The sequence below is a fragment of the Aphidius gifuensis genome, linkage group LG4, assembly GCF_014905175.1.
Source record: "Aphidius gifuensis isolate YNYX2018 linkage group LG4, ASM1490517v1, whole genome shotgun sequence".
Taxonomy (NCBI): domain Eukaryota; kingdom Metazoa; phylum Arthropoda; class Insecta; order Hymenoptera; family Braconidae; genus Aphidius; species Aphidius gifuensis.
In genome coordinates, this window is record NC_057791.1 from 4,387,466 (window position 1) to 4,403,627 (window position 16,162).

The following is a 16,162-nucleotide window of genomic DNA, read 5'->3' on the forward strand; positions in this document are numbered from 1 at the left end:
CTTGCACCAGAAACCCTTGTAGCATTTTCAGTGAGGAAATAAATCCCTAAAACGTCGTGACTTTATTTTACTCCCCCAGTAGTTTAATTATTATAATTTAAATATTTATTTATAATAAAGTGATATATAATAAGTATATATATTTATTTTTTATACATAAAAAAAAGTTAATAATTATTGTTAGTAAGTTATTATTTATTCGAGAAGAAATTAAGTAATATATAACTAAAAAAATTTATAAAACAAGTTGACTTGAGTGTAACAATTTATATATATACATTATTAATGTCTAGACATTTCAACAGACTGTCAGACAAATCGATAATTCTCTTGGTAAGGGGGTTTGCATGTGATATATATTTTTTTAATTTTATTTTTTTTACTCCATTTTTTTTTTTATGGAAGTAGGTAAACCGGAAATAGTTTGACTTTACCAATGGGTATAACTGATATGTCAAAGACACTTAATGAATATAGAATGTGAGTTTATCGTAAGTAGTAATTAATATTATCATTAATGTCATTTAAAAAATAATTAATTCAACAATTTAAAAATATAATTAAAGAAACATTTATTAATCAAGTAGATTAATTTATTTATCAAGATGACAGTATCAAAAAAAAAATAATATTATGAATTTATTAAACATGTGTTGTAATTTATTTGCCATGTGCTTTTATAATTTAATATTTTTGTTAATCTAAAAAAATATCATCAAGTCTAAATTATGCTATTGATTATTATTCATTAGTTGTTCAAATAAATAAACCATGAATATTATTAAATATTTAAAGAAAAGATATTAATATTGTTCTTTAAAAAAAGGTAAAAAAATGAAATAATACTTCAGGGTCTTCAAGTGACAGTCAAGGCTTGCAAGTATTGTTGAATCAATCATCTGTCCTTCAAATTTGAAGGGAAAAAACTTGTTCAATTTTTCATTTTTATTAATATAATGTTAATGATAAATTAATGTTCATTTTAAAAGTTAAAAGGGATAAAAAACGCACGTATCCATTGTCGCATGGGTAGTCTATATAGATAGATAGAAAAAAAATAAATAAATTATTTCTTTTAAATTACTATCATTGCGCAGTCGTGAAAGTATTGAGCCATTTCGATTACGATACAAACATACGTATTTTTACAGAGTTTTTGCGCAGCCCTTGTTATGGGGTAAGTGCTTAATTTCTCTCGAATATATTGTCAATAATAAAATTAATAATATTATTTATTTATTGGTATATATTATGTATGTGTGTGTGTGTGTGTGTGTGTTGTTGATGTGTTGATTTTATTTATTGTTTATGGTTTAAATCATAAAAAAATTTAGTTTCCGGTTAAAGAAGGTCGCCGGGTTGATACAAGTTTTATAAATGAAAAAATAAAAAGAAATAAAAAACAACTAGCCTGTCTCGTGTATAATGTGTGACATTAATTTTATTTTTGTTAATTTTTTCTATCAATTATATAGTTGAATTTAGACATGATCTAGATAAACTATATTGCCTTGATGCTATTTTTAAAATTATTATAATTTTTTCATTAGTTGAATCATTTTTATCATTTAATATTTTACTTGAAATTGTTGATATAATATTAATTATTTAAATTTTATTTACAGCAAAAAAATTGAAACTATTGGCAGAATGACAGCCATGACACAAGAAGAAATTGTAGCTGGGGCCCGAACAGTTGCTCAGGGTCTTGAAGCATTACGAGTTGAACATAGTGGTATTTTACAAGGTCTTCAACTTCAGGATGCACCAGAAGCAAGAGATAAATCAAGTTTAATTGGTAAAAATATTGAAATGATTGAACTTGGTTTGGGTGAGGCACAAGTTATGATGGCACTTGCAAGTCATTTACAAATGGTTGAAGCAGAAAAACAAAAACTTAGAACACAAGTTAGAAGGCTTTGTCAAGAAAATGCATGGTTAAGAGATGAACTTGCTGGTACACAACAAAAATTACAAGCCAGTGAACAAGCTGTAAGTATTATTTTTATTTATCTCAAAATTTTTCTATAATAAATGAATGATAATTTTCTTCATGTTTGATGTTTTTAAAGGTTGCACAACTTGAAGAAGATAAAAAACACTTAGATTTTATGGATAATATGAGACAATATGATCCAGATCCTCCAGCTGATGATGAAAATGCTAAAGATAGACCAAAAGATGATCCAGTTGTTGATTTATTTCCTGATGATGAAGCAGATGAACGAAACAGTAAGTTCAAATCTATTTATCATATTATATTTTTATATAAAAAAAGTATTGTATTTAATTAATTATTATTATCATCATCAGCAATGTCACCAACACCACCATCACAATTTGCTCAACAAGTTAATGCTGGATATGAAATACCAGCACGTTTACGTACACTTCATAATTTAGTTATACAATATGCAAGTCAAGGACGTTATGAAGTTGCAGTACCATTGTGTAAACAAGCACTTGAAGATCTTGAAAAAACATCTGGTCATGATCATCCAGATGTTGCAACAATGCTCAATATATTAGCACTTGTTTATCGTGATCAAAATAAATATAAAGAAGCAGCAAATTTATTAAATGATGCTTTAGCAATACGTGAAAAAACACTTGGTGAAAATCATCCAGCAGTTGCAGCAACATTAAATAATCTTGCTGTACTTTATGGTAAACGTGGTAAATATAAAGAAGCTGAACCATTATGTAAACGTGCATTAGAAATACGTGAAAAAGTGCTTGGACGTGATCATCCAGATGTTGCTAAACAACTTAATAATTTAGCATTATTATGTCAAAATCAAGGAAAATATGAAGAAGTACAAAGATATTATCAACGTGCATTGGAAATATATGAAGCTAAATTAGGTCCAGATGATCCAAATGTTGCTAAAACTAAAAATAATCTTGCATCTTGTTATCTTAAACAGGGTAAATATAAAGATGCTGAAGTACTTTATAAACAAGTACTAACAAGAGCTCATGAAAGAGAATTTGGTGCTATTGATGGTGATAATAAACCAATTTGGCAGGTTTGTTCTTTTAATTCAATTATTATAATTTAATAATAAACGAATATTGATTTTAAAAAAAATATTTAAGGTTGCTGAAGAAAGAGAAGAAAATAAACATAAATGTCTAGAAAATGCACCATATGGAGAGTATGGTGGTTGGCATAAAGCTGCCAAAGTTGATTCACCAACTGTAACAACAACTCTTAAAAATCTTGGTGCACTTTATAGAAGACAGGGTAAATACGAAGCTGCTGAAACACTTGAAGATTGTGCACTTAGATCAAGAAAAGAGGTAAATTATAAAACAAATACTATATTATATTTCTAAATTGCTTAAAAAAAATGAGAATCATTATTATCATTCATTTATTTTTTATTCTTTAACAATTGCACAATTTTTTTTTTATCATTGCACGCAGCACTTGCAGCAGGTAAGTTGCTAAAACAAATCATTGCTAATAAAAATTGAATCATCAAAAAAAAAAAAAAAAACTAAATAATTTTCAATATTAAATATATAAATGATCGTTTAATTAATGATTTTCTATTTTTGCTATTTTCAGGCATTAAATCTTGTTAAACAAGCAAAAGTAGCACAAATACTTGGAGATGAAAAAGGAACAACAAGACGTGGTTCACGTTCAAGTCTTGCAAATAGCGAACATGAAACACATGACGAGGTGAGTTGATGTAATAATTAAAATTATTAATAATAATTAATCATTAAAATCACAATATGTGTTTAATAATTATCAAATGGAAAAAAAATAATAATTTTAAAACTAGTCGCACCGCATGTCATGTAGTATATATATACAAACACTATTTTAGTCGTCTTTTATTTATTTATTATTTTTTAAATATATATTTTTTACTTTTCTCTATCTCTCTTTTCTTTCTCTCTTTTGTTTTTTTCTTTATTATTTATTGTAAATTGTGTCCCTGTTCGATCTGATGATTCCGACACAACAAACGATCACAGGGCTCCATGCCGATGGTACAAAGGGCACTTCACGAAGGACAATCCAGCCACAACGACGCTAGTACTAATAAACCCGGTTTTAAAAATAAATTTTTTCACGTTTTCGGTATTCATTCATCATCCACCACGTAAAATTATCGTTCTCGAAATATTTTTTTTTAACTTTATTTATAATTCAAAGTGTTGATAACATTTTTTTTTTTTTTTCATTCACAATGATAAACACTGAGAAAGTATTTTAATATTTTTTTTTTTTTTAATTGTAATTAATGATTTTTTAAATTAAATTTAATTATTATGTAATTGTGAAGAATACATTATTTGAATAACAAAAGAAATGCTAAATTTTTATATCAGCAAAGTAATAAATAAAATGTATTCAACACATTTACCAAAGAATTTGAAGAAGAAAAAAAAAATTAAATAGAACAAAATGTATTAGGTGCTTTGTGAATAATTATTTTTGATAAATTGTTTATTGCATTTAAGACTCTTGCATGATTCTTTAACGAATCTTTGATTAAAATGTTTTTTTGTTTTTGATAAGAAAAGAGAAATTGTGAAAGAAAAAAAAAATTTCTATGAAAATAATAATTAGAATGATTAAATTTATTGAGACAAATAAATGTTGAGAGTAACTTTGAGTTTTTAGATTTATTTGTCATCACAACTCAGGTATAAAAGAAAAAGAAAAATTATAATAATTCATCAGTGTTTTTGTTAAAATTAATGATGAAAAAAAAATCCAACGAATAAAAACAATATTTATAAATATTAAATAATAATAATAAAAAAATAATTATTAAAACAATTAAGAAGATATTTACACTCACTGCATTGTAGAAAAATTTAAAATTAAATTACTATATTTTTTTTAAATCAACTAGTTTATTAATAAAAAAAAAATTTTTTTATAAATACAATTTTCAATAATAGATTAAAAATATTTTTAATAAAACCTTTAAAATATATTTTCGCGTTTTTTTAATGTTTTTTTTTTTGTCTCTAATTTATCTACTTACAATTATAAAGTGATAATTTTTTTTTAAATTAAATATTATAAAAAAACTAAAGCTTACAGTCATTGACAAAAGAATAATCTAAAAATTATTAATCGCGAATCTTGCATAGTGCCTTGATACTTTAATGAATATTCAATAATGCAATACAATTAATAAATTATTTTATACAAAAATAATAAAAATATAAAAATTATATTGTTCCATTCAATTATTATTGTGTTTTAATTTTTTTTAACTATTTTATTTTAAATAAATTTAAATCTAAAAAAAAAAGAAAATCAGTTTATTGACGTTTGTTCTCGTGTCTCGTTGTCGTTATTTTAACTTTTTTTTTTTTTATTTGCTTTTATTCGAGTATCGCGATTTCGGGTTTAGGATTTATGGATGAAGCTGATGATGATGATGATGATGATCATCGATCAAGATATGGCATTATCAAGTTGACGTGGAATCAAAATAAATCCAATTTATTGCAGGTGCGTAATTGTAGTTTTAATTTTATCGTTTCTTTTTTTAATTTATTATATTTTATTTTATTAATTATTATATATTATGAGTGTTTTTTTGTACCGCACAGTAGGAATATATATATATGTGTATTAAACTAACGAAATAAGATGCTAAATATTTATTATAAATAAATATAATTTATATTTGAAAAAAAAAAATTCTGTGTGTTAATTAATTTGCTAAAATTTGTGTTAATAATTTTTATAGTATAAAAAATAATTATTATTGTTTTGTGTGTATGTGTGTGTTGTTTGTTTATTGAGCATCTATTTATTTAATTTTTTTTATTGTCCAAAATACATATCATACTTTTTTAAATTAAAAAAATAATCAAAGTTGCTTTTTTTTCTTTTTGATTATTAAAATAATTATTTATAAAAGTAAGATATCATTTACTGGCACAAAAATATTTAAATTTCCTTTTGCCAATAATTGAAATATTAAAAAAAAAAAATTAAGAAAAGAAAAAAAAAACAATATGCATTTTGGTAGATTTCGCGAATTTTTTTCTTGTTTCAGGATCGAAAACATCCAGTTCGTGCACAGTAGTTATCACAAGGAACAGGATAATGGAACAGTGATTTTTTAAAAAAATTTCCGATCCAGCCAATCAATAAATAATGATGCCACGACAAGAAAAAAAAAATCAAACAGCGATTTTTTTTTTATCTATTTAAAATTTTAGGGAAAAAAATTCTTTTGATATTCCTATTGATCCTTATGAATAATTGTTTAAACATTCCAACACTACTTACAAGAATGAAAAAAAAAAAAAAAAGAAAAAACAAGCAAACAAACACTAATAAGAAAAAAAAATAAATAAATTATAGTTTAAAATATTTCAATAACAACAAATGAAGTAAAAAATTATGAAAAAAATTGATTTTAAAATTTTTGATAAGTTTATTATGAATTTGAATAATTTTTTTTTTTAAATGTTGTAAAATTATTTTAATTAAGTGATGAAGTAATAATATCAAGATTTGAAGTGGTACTTTTTTTTATATATAATATAAAGAAGTGATAAACTTTTTTTTTGTGCATTAATATTATTTTAAGTTTATTGTAATTTTCATGAAAATCCTATTTATTTTATCTGCATGAAAGAATAAAATAATTGGGTGATAATTACAATAAATCACCCATAAAATTTGATATTTTGTAATTAATACAAATTGAGCTTTGAAATATTGTGAAAATTTAAATAAAAAGTGGAATAAACAAAAAAAAATTGAAAAAAACATTTAAAAAATAATCCACAAATTGTGAATGAATATTTATTTTTAAGTTTAAATATTATATTGCATATTTATTTGGCAATTATCTTACACTTGTTTTTTTTTTCTTTTTTAAATTATTTAATATTATTTAATTTGATGCAATTCACCGAGTAATCAATACTAAACATAATAAAAATTGTGATTAACTGATTTATCGTAAAAAAAAAAAAATAAATAAAGCTCGTGACTTTGTACTATTCGTTACCTTCCTTGTCATCACAATTTATTATTTTAAATGATGAAATCCAGTGTGCATTTTGCATTTAAAAATATAAGCAATTATAAAATATTTTAAATAATAATACTGAGTACGTACTGCATGTGCGCCTGACAGTTTTAAGGCCTAGTTATTTTTTATATTACCAAATTCGATAAAATTAATAAAAACATTACAAATTATTATTATCATTAAACTAAAATTTTGCACCGTTTGAGATACACTTACATATCTTGCAAAAAAAAAATATATATATACTTGCTTTTTTAATGTGACAATTTGTTTTTCGTTTTTTTTTTTTTTTTAAATATTTACTGCAATTAAATAATTAAAATAAAATTGCAGATTTTGGCTCTCAGGTGTAAAACAAAGTTTAATGATTTAATAATGTAAGTTTTTGTTTAAAATACAAAAAAATAAATAAATAATTTCAAGCTTGTAAAACATGATGATTCAAATATTTTCAAGATACTTGAAATAAAAGAAAAAAAAAAACAAAAATATATAAACCATTTAAAAAATTGTTTTATTCAATTTTTGATAAATTCCTTTTCCTTTTATTATAAAAAAATAATTTTCACATTCAATATTAAATTGGCTAATTTAATTTTGATTGTAAATATTTGAAATATAGTATTTTATATAAATTTTTGTACTAATAATGTTGGGGTGATGATTATATGGGGTATTAAATCGAGGGAAGTAGGTCGATCAATATGCCCCGTAGGGGGTTGTTGGAATAGTGGACATACCCAGAGGGTGTGTATCTAGTTGTGCGCGTAATAATATTTTGTCATAGTTGGCTATCACATCGTCAACAAGTGCTGATATTATTATCAAGCTAATAATAAAAAAAAAACAAACAAAATTAAATATAAAGTAATTGATCTTTCGAAAAAAAAAAAAACATATAATAATGTCAGGACGACTTGGTGCTATTGCAATACCAAAAAATCGTTTTAACGAAGTTATTGAACATCTTAGATTCAATTTTTTTGCTGATGAACCACTTAATAATGGTGTTGGTCTATGTAAAAAAGGTGAAGCACATTTGGAACTTGAAAATCATTGTATGTATACATTAAAACAAGGATATTCAAGAATGCTTGTTACTGATGATGGAGTGGTGAGTTTAAATTATTATTATATTAATATTTAAAATAATAAAAAAAATATAATTTATAATTTAAAAGAAAAATTAAAACAAAAATCATTTTTAGATTGCTGGATTAGCTCTCAATGGAATATCTAAAAATTGTGAACGTGAAGAAATAGTACGTCGTTTATCAGCTCTTGATGATGAAAAATTTAAAATAATATTTGGCCTTCTTTATCAAGTTAATGATAAAATTGATTTATATGATAAATATCATACTGATGAATTATTTGAATGTCGTATATTAAGTGTTGATGAAGAATTTCGTGGTCAAGGTCTTGCAAATATATTAATTGCTGATACAATCAACATTGCAAAACATGCTGGTTTCAAGGTCTTCATCATAATAAAACTGCATTGTCCTGCATGACGATCAGATAATCCAATAATTAAAAATTTCCTTATTCCTTAAAAGTATTTATTCTTTTGTCATTTACTTTTTTTTTTTTTCTTCATCTTTATGAATTTCTTCAGCATGCATTTAAATAAAATAAAAAAACAAAGGTATTCACAATATTTTTTTAATATCATCATATAATTTTATCATGTTAATTAATTGTTGTATAACTTCCTTATTATAATTATTATTTAATAATTTTATATTTTTAATTAGGTTATAAAAAGCATGTATTTTGAAAATTTAGATATTTCAAGATATATAACATATTAAAAATTCAACAATACAAAGATTAATAACAATAAGTATTTAATAATATCTATGCACAATAAAAATGTGATTCAACAAAGTTATTTAAAATACCGAATTCAAAATGATTCGTTTGATCGTTAGATTAGGTCAATGGTGTTAAGTGTCTCATCATTGAAAGTGTGACAATAAAAGCACTTTAATTATTAATTAATATATATTAGTTTGTGATGTGATGATGTTTTTTTGAGTAATCATAGTCAACTCGATTACTGACCCTTAAATAATTTGCTTAAAGCAACAAACAAAAAAAAAAAAAAAAAAAAACGAATGAAAGTTTTAAACCTTTTCCCTGCCTCAATTTAAAAATAATAATAAATAATTCATACAGTTTATATTTGAAAATATTAAAATTGACAAATTTATTATGTCCACGAGTGACAAAAAAAAAAAAAAAAGAACCAAAAGTAAAAAAACCGAGTTTAACAAAGAAAATTGGAATTAAAAAAAATTGTTATATTTGATATTGTATATTTTTGTTGTCAACTCATGATAATAATATGTTATACAAGTTATTTTGTAATGATATCCACAGATGAAATAATAATAAAAATAATCGAGTTTATTAATCATGTTTTATATATATATTTTTTTTTATTAAGAGAATTTTTTTTTTCTTTTTAATTTCATTTATTATAATTTTAACAATTAATTTTGAAAACAAAAAAAAAAAAGAAAAAATATATATCTATTTTACATATTTAATTGTAATCATTTGAATATTAATTTCAATGATCAATGCATTAAGCTAAAAGTTTGAAGAATATTTTATGTTGAATACTTATTTATTGTTGTTAATATATATATATATTTTTTTTTTCGTTAAATTCTATACAGAATGCAAGCAGTGGAGTGATTAAAACCAGCTTGAATGACACATGACCACAATATTAACGCATGTACACGAATCTCAATCATGAAAATAATTTTAAAATAATAATAACTACTTTTATTATAATTATTATTAATAACAAGAGGTTGAGAAAATGAGAAAGCACAAAAACTATTTGCTTTTTCAATTAGACAACACTTGTTGAAAATTATTATTTAAATTGGAAACAAAAAAAAAATATATATATGTATGTACATGTCTTGTTTGCTGGAGACACGTTAATTTTTTTAAAATAAAAGATCAGCATCTTCATTATCAAGCATATTAGCTGGATCAGTATCAACTGCACCAGCTGAAATTAATTCCAAACGTCTTCGTTCAGCAGCAGCTTTTATAATCTTTTTTTTATCTTGAATTTTTTTTAAACGATAAAATTCTTCTCTCTCTAATTCATCCAATTCCGAAATAATATATGCCAATGTTTTTTCAATTCTTGGAATAATAACATGTTCAATAGCATTAACACGACGATTTGTTATTTTAATAACTTCATCAAGTGTTACAAAACTTGTTTGTAATGATGCCAATACAACTAATAATTTAACACCTTTTTGATAATTTTTTTTTAATTTAGCAAGTTGTTGACCACCTCTTGCTAAACCAGCAAGTTCATATGTATCAGTACCATCTTGATATGATTCAAATACTGGTAAATTAACACCAGCAACATTATCTTTTTTTGAACGTATTTTAATTTGTGCTTTTGTTACATTTTGTAATACAACTTGATTAAAATCACCAGTTGCAAATTTTGCTTCAGCAAGTGAAAATGCTGCTTCTTTCATAACTTCACCCATCAATGTTTTTGTCTAGATTTAAAAATTTTATAATAATTATTTATATAATTATAATATTGTATTTTGTATTTTATTTATTTAATAATTAAGACAACTAACCTCGATGATCTTTCCAAGGATCATACGAAAACGCATTTGCAATGCATCAGCTTTTTTCTTAAGAAGTCTGTGGCCTTTTGTTGCTCCAGCCAAACGTGACTTCATCAACATTTGAGCCCTGTTATAAATAAAAATAATATAATCATTATATTGAAACAAAAAATTGCTGTTTGATATTGTCAAATAAATTTAATAATTTTAAATATATAAATTAACAATATATAAAAAATTAATTGTATAAACTTTTAATTTAAATAATTGTATATGTTTTAAATAGTTTTTTTTTTTTTTTGGTACATGGTTACACCCAGTTTTCAACAAGACAAGTGTCACGAGTTGTCATGAATCGATAAACATACGTAAACAATATTTTGTTAATTTATGTATTTATTATTAATAAATAGTTGAGTAATTAATTTATAATTTAATACTTACCCTCTTGAAGGGAAAATTGGTAATCTATCTTTACTCGACATATTTTTACGAGTACAATTAATCAAGACACAATTATTTTTATTTTAACACTTCAACAATCCAACAGAATGGACGACGTTGATCAGCTGACTCGATTCACGATTGTAACGCCCGATTTCCAACGGAAGTTTGCTGTATTAAAATTAAAGCGCCATGTTTTTATTTATTTTTTTTTAATTTAAAAATTACTTATATTATGTTATAAAATTTTTAACTACTAATGTAACGTTTTTAAGGACTGGTTAAAACCTGTCTCTAGTTGTTTGATAAATTTAATTAATAATCTATCAATGCATTTTCTGGGGAGCAATTAAAGTGCACTAGATCTTTAAATGGCACATATAATTATTGATTATAAAAATAGTAGTACAATTGCATAAGTATTAAATTATCATTACGTAAATAGAGCAGAATAAAAAATAACAAAAGAAATTTTACTTCAAAAATCATATGATGACCTAAAGAATATATTGGGAACTATCATTCAGTCTTGAACAAATATCCTAATAAATTATTGATATTTATCGCAAATCATATGCAAGTATATTAATACAATCAATTGAATTAAACCCTACCTTTTAAGCGAATGATCGTCATCCAACGCTGGTCATCAAGATGTTCATATCATGTGTTTATTTCTATCAGCAGCTAGTTCAATCACACACAAGCACTACACTGCACTGAACTGCACACAACACGGTCATAATACACGATATTCTGAGAATATTTTTTGAATTATTTTTGAAAGGACAATAGATTCTTATATCTCAAAATTACATTTTAAAATTTACCATAGTTATTCTTTCACGTTCTTTTTTTTTCTAGGCATAAAAAATAGTTTAAATTATATTGAGCACTTTTAAAATTCCACGAACTCATTTACACAAATATAGTTTATCAATATATAATTGTTGAAAAATTTAAAAATAGTGCACTTGGTATATTTACGTTTACTTGTTTTAATCTTGAAATTTTTTTTAACACAACCATAAAATTCTTTGTCCACTAAAAATTATTCTCAATACTAAAATCATTTTTAGAATATTCACCACTAATTTTCATTTCAATTACACTTTAATGTTAATACAACATATTATTATTACACTCTTGACTGTAAAAGAAAAAGAATAAAAACTATTAAAACATAAAATCAACATTTTTAAACTATCAAAAAAAATTTTAAAAAAAAATGGATAAATTGTAATAGTAATATATATCTCAATTAGATTTGAGCTGCTAGATGAAGACTAAGGCAAATTAAATAAATATGTCGAAAAAAACAAAAAAAAAAAAAAAAGTAAATGGAAATCTCATTAACAAATAAATAAATGAATATTAAATTAAACAAATCAATATAGTAAAAAATAATCACTAAACACTGACGATAAAAACCGACAAAGGCCTTAAGCAATAGAAAATTGATATTAAAATATTTTACATTTTTTTGATAATTATTTATGATGAAAACTATGCTAAATATGCTTAATAAATAATAACAATAAAAAAACATAATATTTACACACTATTTGTCTATTGTTTAACAAATAAATAGAGTCTTAATGTGTCTATATTAATTTTAGCCAAAATTTGTAAAATTTCCGATTGATTTATAGCACGTTCTATTCAGAATAATTTAATTGATCGATTGAATGATAATTTATAATTATTTAAATATTATTATTGCAGAAATTAAGTGTAAAAAGTCACGACACTGAATGTCAAAAGAATTGAATATAATGAATGACCACGGATTAAAATTAAGTCGGATAAAAAATAAAGAAAAAAAAAATTATTAATTGAAGAAAAACGTGGATCAAAATTTCACGCGATAAAAAAAGCCAAAAAAAAAAAACGGATAAAAAGGAAAGATAAAAGACTCACCCCCAAAAGACAGGCAGGCAGACAGACAAACGGACGGACGGATACAGGAAACAAATTCAAACTCCTCGACGTAGACGCTTGACTAAGCTCTATCCGGGTCAGTTCCATCCGGAGAGCAAGGCGCCGAAGCATGCCCAATTGCTGTCACACCTCAACGACGCGAGCAAGACGACAAACAGCTGGTTTAGTAAACCCTTGGATGATCTCACGCAATATTGTATGATGACGCTTGGCACCCCCTGTGCATCCTTGACTATGGTCAGTCATGTCGAATGAGTCAGACGGCTGTATGCGTAGATGTCACGCAGTGATGTTGCCCCCAGCGATGATCAGCGTTGAATAAAAAAAATCCAACCCTTTGACGCATATATTTATAGACTTTTTAGAGCAGATAGTACTCCCACTTTTTGCAAAACAACCAATGAAATTATATATACTCATTTTTAATTGGCCAATTTGCAAAAAGTGAGGGTAACCATGTTCGTTCCACTCCTTTGGCTATAAAAGCGCGGTTTTTACGCCGCAGGGGGTCATTACTCATTGTTATCCGGCGACGTCAACATCTCTTCAACTTCACTGGGACCCTGGACGGCTTGGGAAAATTGGATCACGGACAACTTTGGACTCTTGGGATCTGGTGGATATTCCCTGGCTGCTGCTTGCGCCCTCGTAGGAGCTCTTGGCCACTTTGGACTTTGCTTGAACTGCTGGCATCCTGGGCTCTACATTTAACTCTGGCCAGAGTTGCAGAGATTTGAACCTGGTGGACCGTTTTGGCTGCTGCTTGCTCTCCGAATGGGACCTACCCGGATAGAGCGTTTACGTACTCAATCTGTTTCCTGCTTCGATATTTTCCTGTCCGTTTGTCTGTCTGTCTCTCTCGTCGGCTGTCTTAAAGGTGAGTCCTTTAGCACTCTGTTTATCTAGTTTTTTTTTTACTTTTTTTTCGCGTTTATTTTAATCCACGATTTGATTAATTATTATTAATTTTTTTTCTTCATTTTTTATCCGAGTAAAATTTAATCTGTGTTCAATATATTCCACTCTTGTGTCGTTCAGAGTTGTGTCTTTTTCCACTTCTTTACGCAATAATAATTATAAATTGTTATTAATTCAATCAATTAAATTATTCTAAATAAAATGTACTATAAATTATTTGGGGATTTTGAGAATTTTAATGGATATGTCAAGGCTCTATATTTATTTGTTAAATGATGGACAAATAGTGTGTAAATATTATGTTTTTTTATTGTTATTAATTATTCAGTGCATAAACATAATTACGTACTTTTTATTATGAATTATAACAAAAAAAAAATATTAATTTGAGATTTGGGTTGTCAATTTTTATAAAGATCAAGAGATCTATTGTTCGAGGCTTTTATCGGTTTTCATATTGTCAGTGTTTAGTGTCTATAAATACAGTGAGTTATTTTTTATAAATAAAAGTATTTTTATTCAATAATAATTTTATATTTTATTGCTATACAGTTGCATCAAATTTATCAATGGTAAAAACATATGAGTATTATGTCACCTGATTTACATAATGAAAAAAAAAAAGAATATGAACAACCAGGACAATTTAACAATCATCAAATACTGGTACACTTGAACCAGCAACAAAATAAGCATGGAGACCATGCACATGATATTTTATCAATCTTTTATTGGAGTAATCAAGGCCATCGCATGGTGCTGGTATTATTGAATCTCATGCTCTCTCTATTGTGTACCACTCATTGTTGTTATTGTTCAACATTTGCCAATCTATAAACTATAAATAACAATCAATATTTCAACAAAAAGATGGCTAGGAATTATTTGGATAAATATCTTTACACAAGTGTCTTTACAATTCATTATTAATTCATTATTATACACATTTTATGTTGATTTTTTATTGAACTAGGAGAGGTCTTGAATACTTTTATTTTATTTTATAATTTTTTTTTTTCATTTATTTAAATTATTGCTAAAATATTTTTATTTTAAAAATTATACAGGTATTCTTGGATAATTGAAAGTTGATCAAGTCCCAACAGAGATCAGTACATGAACAATCTTAAATTACCTCAGGTATAAACAATAATAATAATATTAGAAAAAAATAAAAAATAACATAATATTTATTGAATATTTCTTATGTCTATAGATAACAAAAAGAGTGGCTAAAACATTAAATGGGCCAATGTGATTTATCAAACACCATTATTAAAACTGAGACCTTAAACAAAAATGACTAAACTGATATATCATTGGAGCATTCAGGGCGTTGCTGTATCTGAAGGATATACATGTACAGTATTGTATATATGCTAATTACTGAATGCTGCGTCTCCTAGAACTTCTAAAAAAGGTAAGAGGCCCTCTGGTCACTTCTTTTACCAATCCCTCGAGGTAAAGTGCATCAACAAGCTTGTAACTTTAAAGAATTTATGATATAATTCTTTAAAACTACTTGATAATTATTCCCAATATTTATATTGTATATATATATTTTTGTGACTCGTATAGCTCACCTTGATCACTTTTTTCTTTTTTTTCCAAATTATAAAATTGAATAACCAGGATAAATGGTGGTAGTTGATTGATCAAGGTGTGCACATCAACCTGTCTATCTCAAACAGAGTAGACGGGGGTGAATAGGATGTGTTTCAGGTATTTGCAGGAATTGATTTTGAATATATAGGATACAGAGTTTATTCTTCTAGAAAAAATTAGGATGTTTATTTTATTTCTTTTCAGGTCTTTTTATATTTTTTATTTTTATAATATTTAGATTAAAGCAATTTCTTGTTGAATGCACTTTACCAAAATAATTTACAACTGTATTTTTTTTTTTAAACAAATTTGATATACCACCTGCTGCTTTGAGCGCAAGGAAATAATTAATTCTTTTTTTATTTCGTTTTACTTTTTCAACAAGAATTTAAAAATTCATTATTTTAATAATGTAATGTTATATTTAATAACATTAAATATTGAAATTAAATTCGGGTTATATCAACGCCTTAATGACACTGGCTGCAGATAATTTACGTATGTCATTTGAACATTTAGTGTGTGCATAAATAATACAGTGTTTTATTTTTTAATAAGTAAGTAAAAATTTTATTTCACTACACATTTGAT

The 16,162-nt window shown here is 25.1% G+C and overlaps 3 protein-coding genes across 12 annotated transcripts; 2 read left to right on the top strand and 1 right to left on the bottom strand.

Annotated features, from left to right (window-relative positions):
* The first annotated feature begins 35 nt into the window (after nucleotides 1–35).
* On the top strand, nucleotides 36–7,933 carry LOC122854642 (kinesin light chain). 10 transcript variants are annotated; one of them, XM_044155479.1, is made up of 9 exons: nucleotides 208–333; nucleotides 406–480; nucleotides 1,626–1,992; nucleotides 2,073–2,232; nucleotides 2,314–3,029; nucleotides 3,100–3,303; nucleotides 3,431–3,442; nucleotides 3,575–3,691; nucleotides 3,994–5,447. In XM_044155479.1, the coding sequence occupies exons 2-9, from the start codon at nucleotides 437–439 to the stop codon at nucleotides 4,123–4,125; spliced, it is 1,752 nt and encodes a 583-aa protein (XP_044011414.1). In that variant the 5' UTR covers nucleotides 208–333; nucleotides 406–436; the 3' UTR covers nucleotides 4,126–5,447. The 10 variants fall into 10 exon arrangements, with proteins under 10 accessions (XP_044011423.1, XP_044011420.1, XP_044011414.1 ...); XM_044155480.1 differs by having other exon boundaries at nucleotides 209–333; nucleotides 409–480; XM_044155488.1 differs by lacking the exons at nucleotides 3,431–3,442; nucleotides 3,994–5,447 and adding an exon at nucleotides 6,045–7,933 and having other exon boundaries at nucleotides 36–333.
* Nucleotides 7,934–7,938: 5 nt separating this feature from the next.
* On the top strand, nucleotides 7,939–8,643 carry LOC122854647. The gene is made up of 2 exons (XM_044155492.1): nucleotides 7,939–8,148; nucleotides 8,243–8,643. The coding sequence occupies exons 1-2, from the start codon at nucleotides 7,939–7,941 to the stop codon at nucleotides 8,546–8,548; spliced, it is 516 nt and encodes a 171-aa protein (XP_044011427.1). The 3' UTR covers nucleotides 8,549–8,643.
* A 1,126-nt stretch (nucleotides 8,644–9,769) lies between these two features.
* Nucleotides 9,770–11,251, bottom strand: LOC122854646 (V-type proton ATPase subunit D). Its single transcript, XM_044155491.1, has 3 exons — nucleotides 11,108–11,251; nucleotides 10,673–10,790; nucleotides 9,770–10,585 (listed from the first exon to the last, which is right to left on the bottom strand). The coding sequence occupies exons 1-3, from the start codon at nucleotides 11,146–11,148 to the stop codon at nucleotides 10,004–10,006; spliced, it is 741 nt and encodes a 246-aa protein (XP_044011426.1). The 5' UTR covers nucleotides 11,149–11,251; the 3' UTR covers nucleotides 9,770–10,003.
* Nucleotides 11,252–16,162: the final 4,911 nt, after the last annotated feature.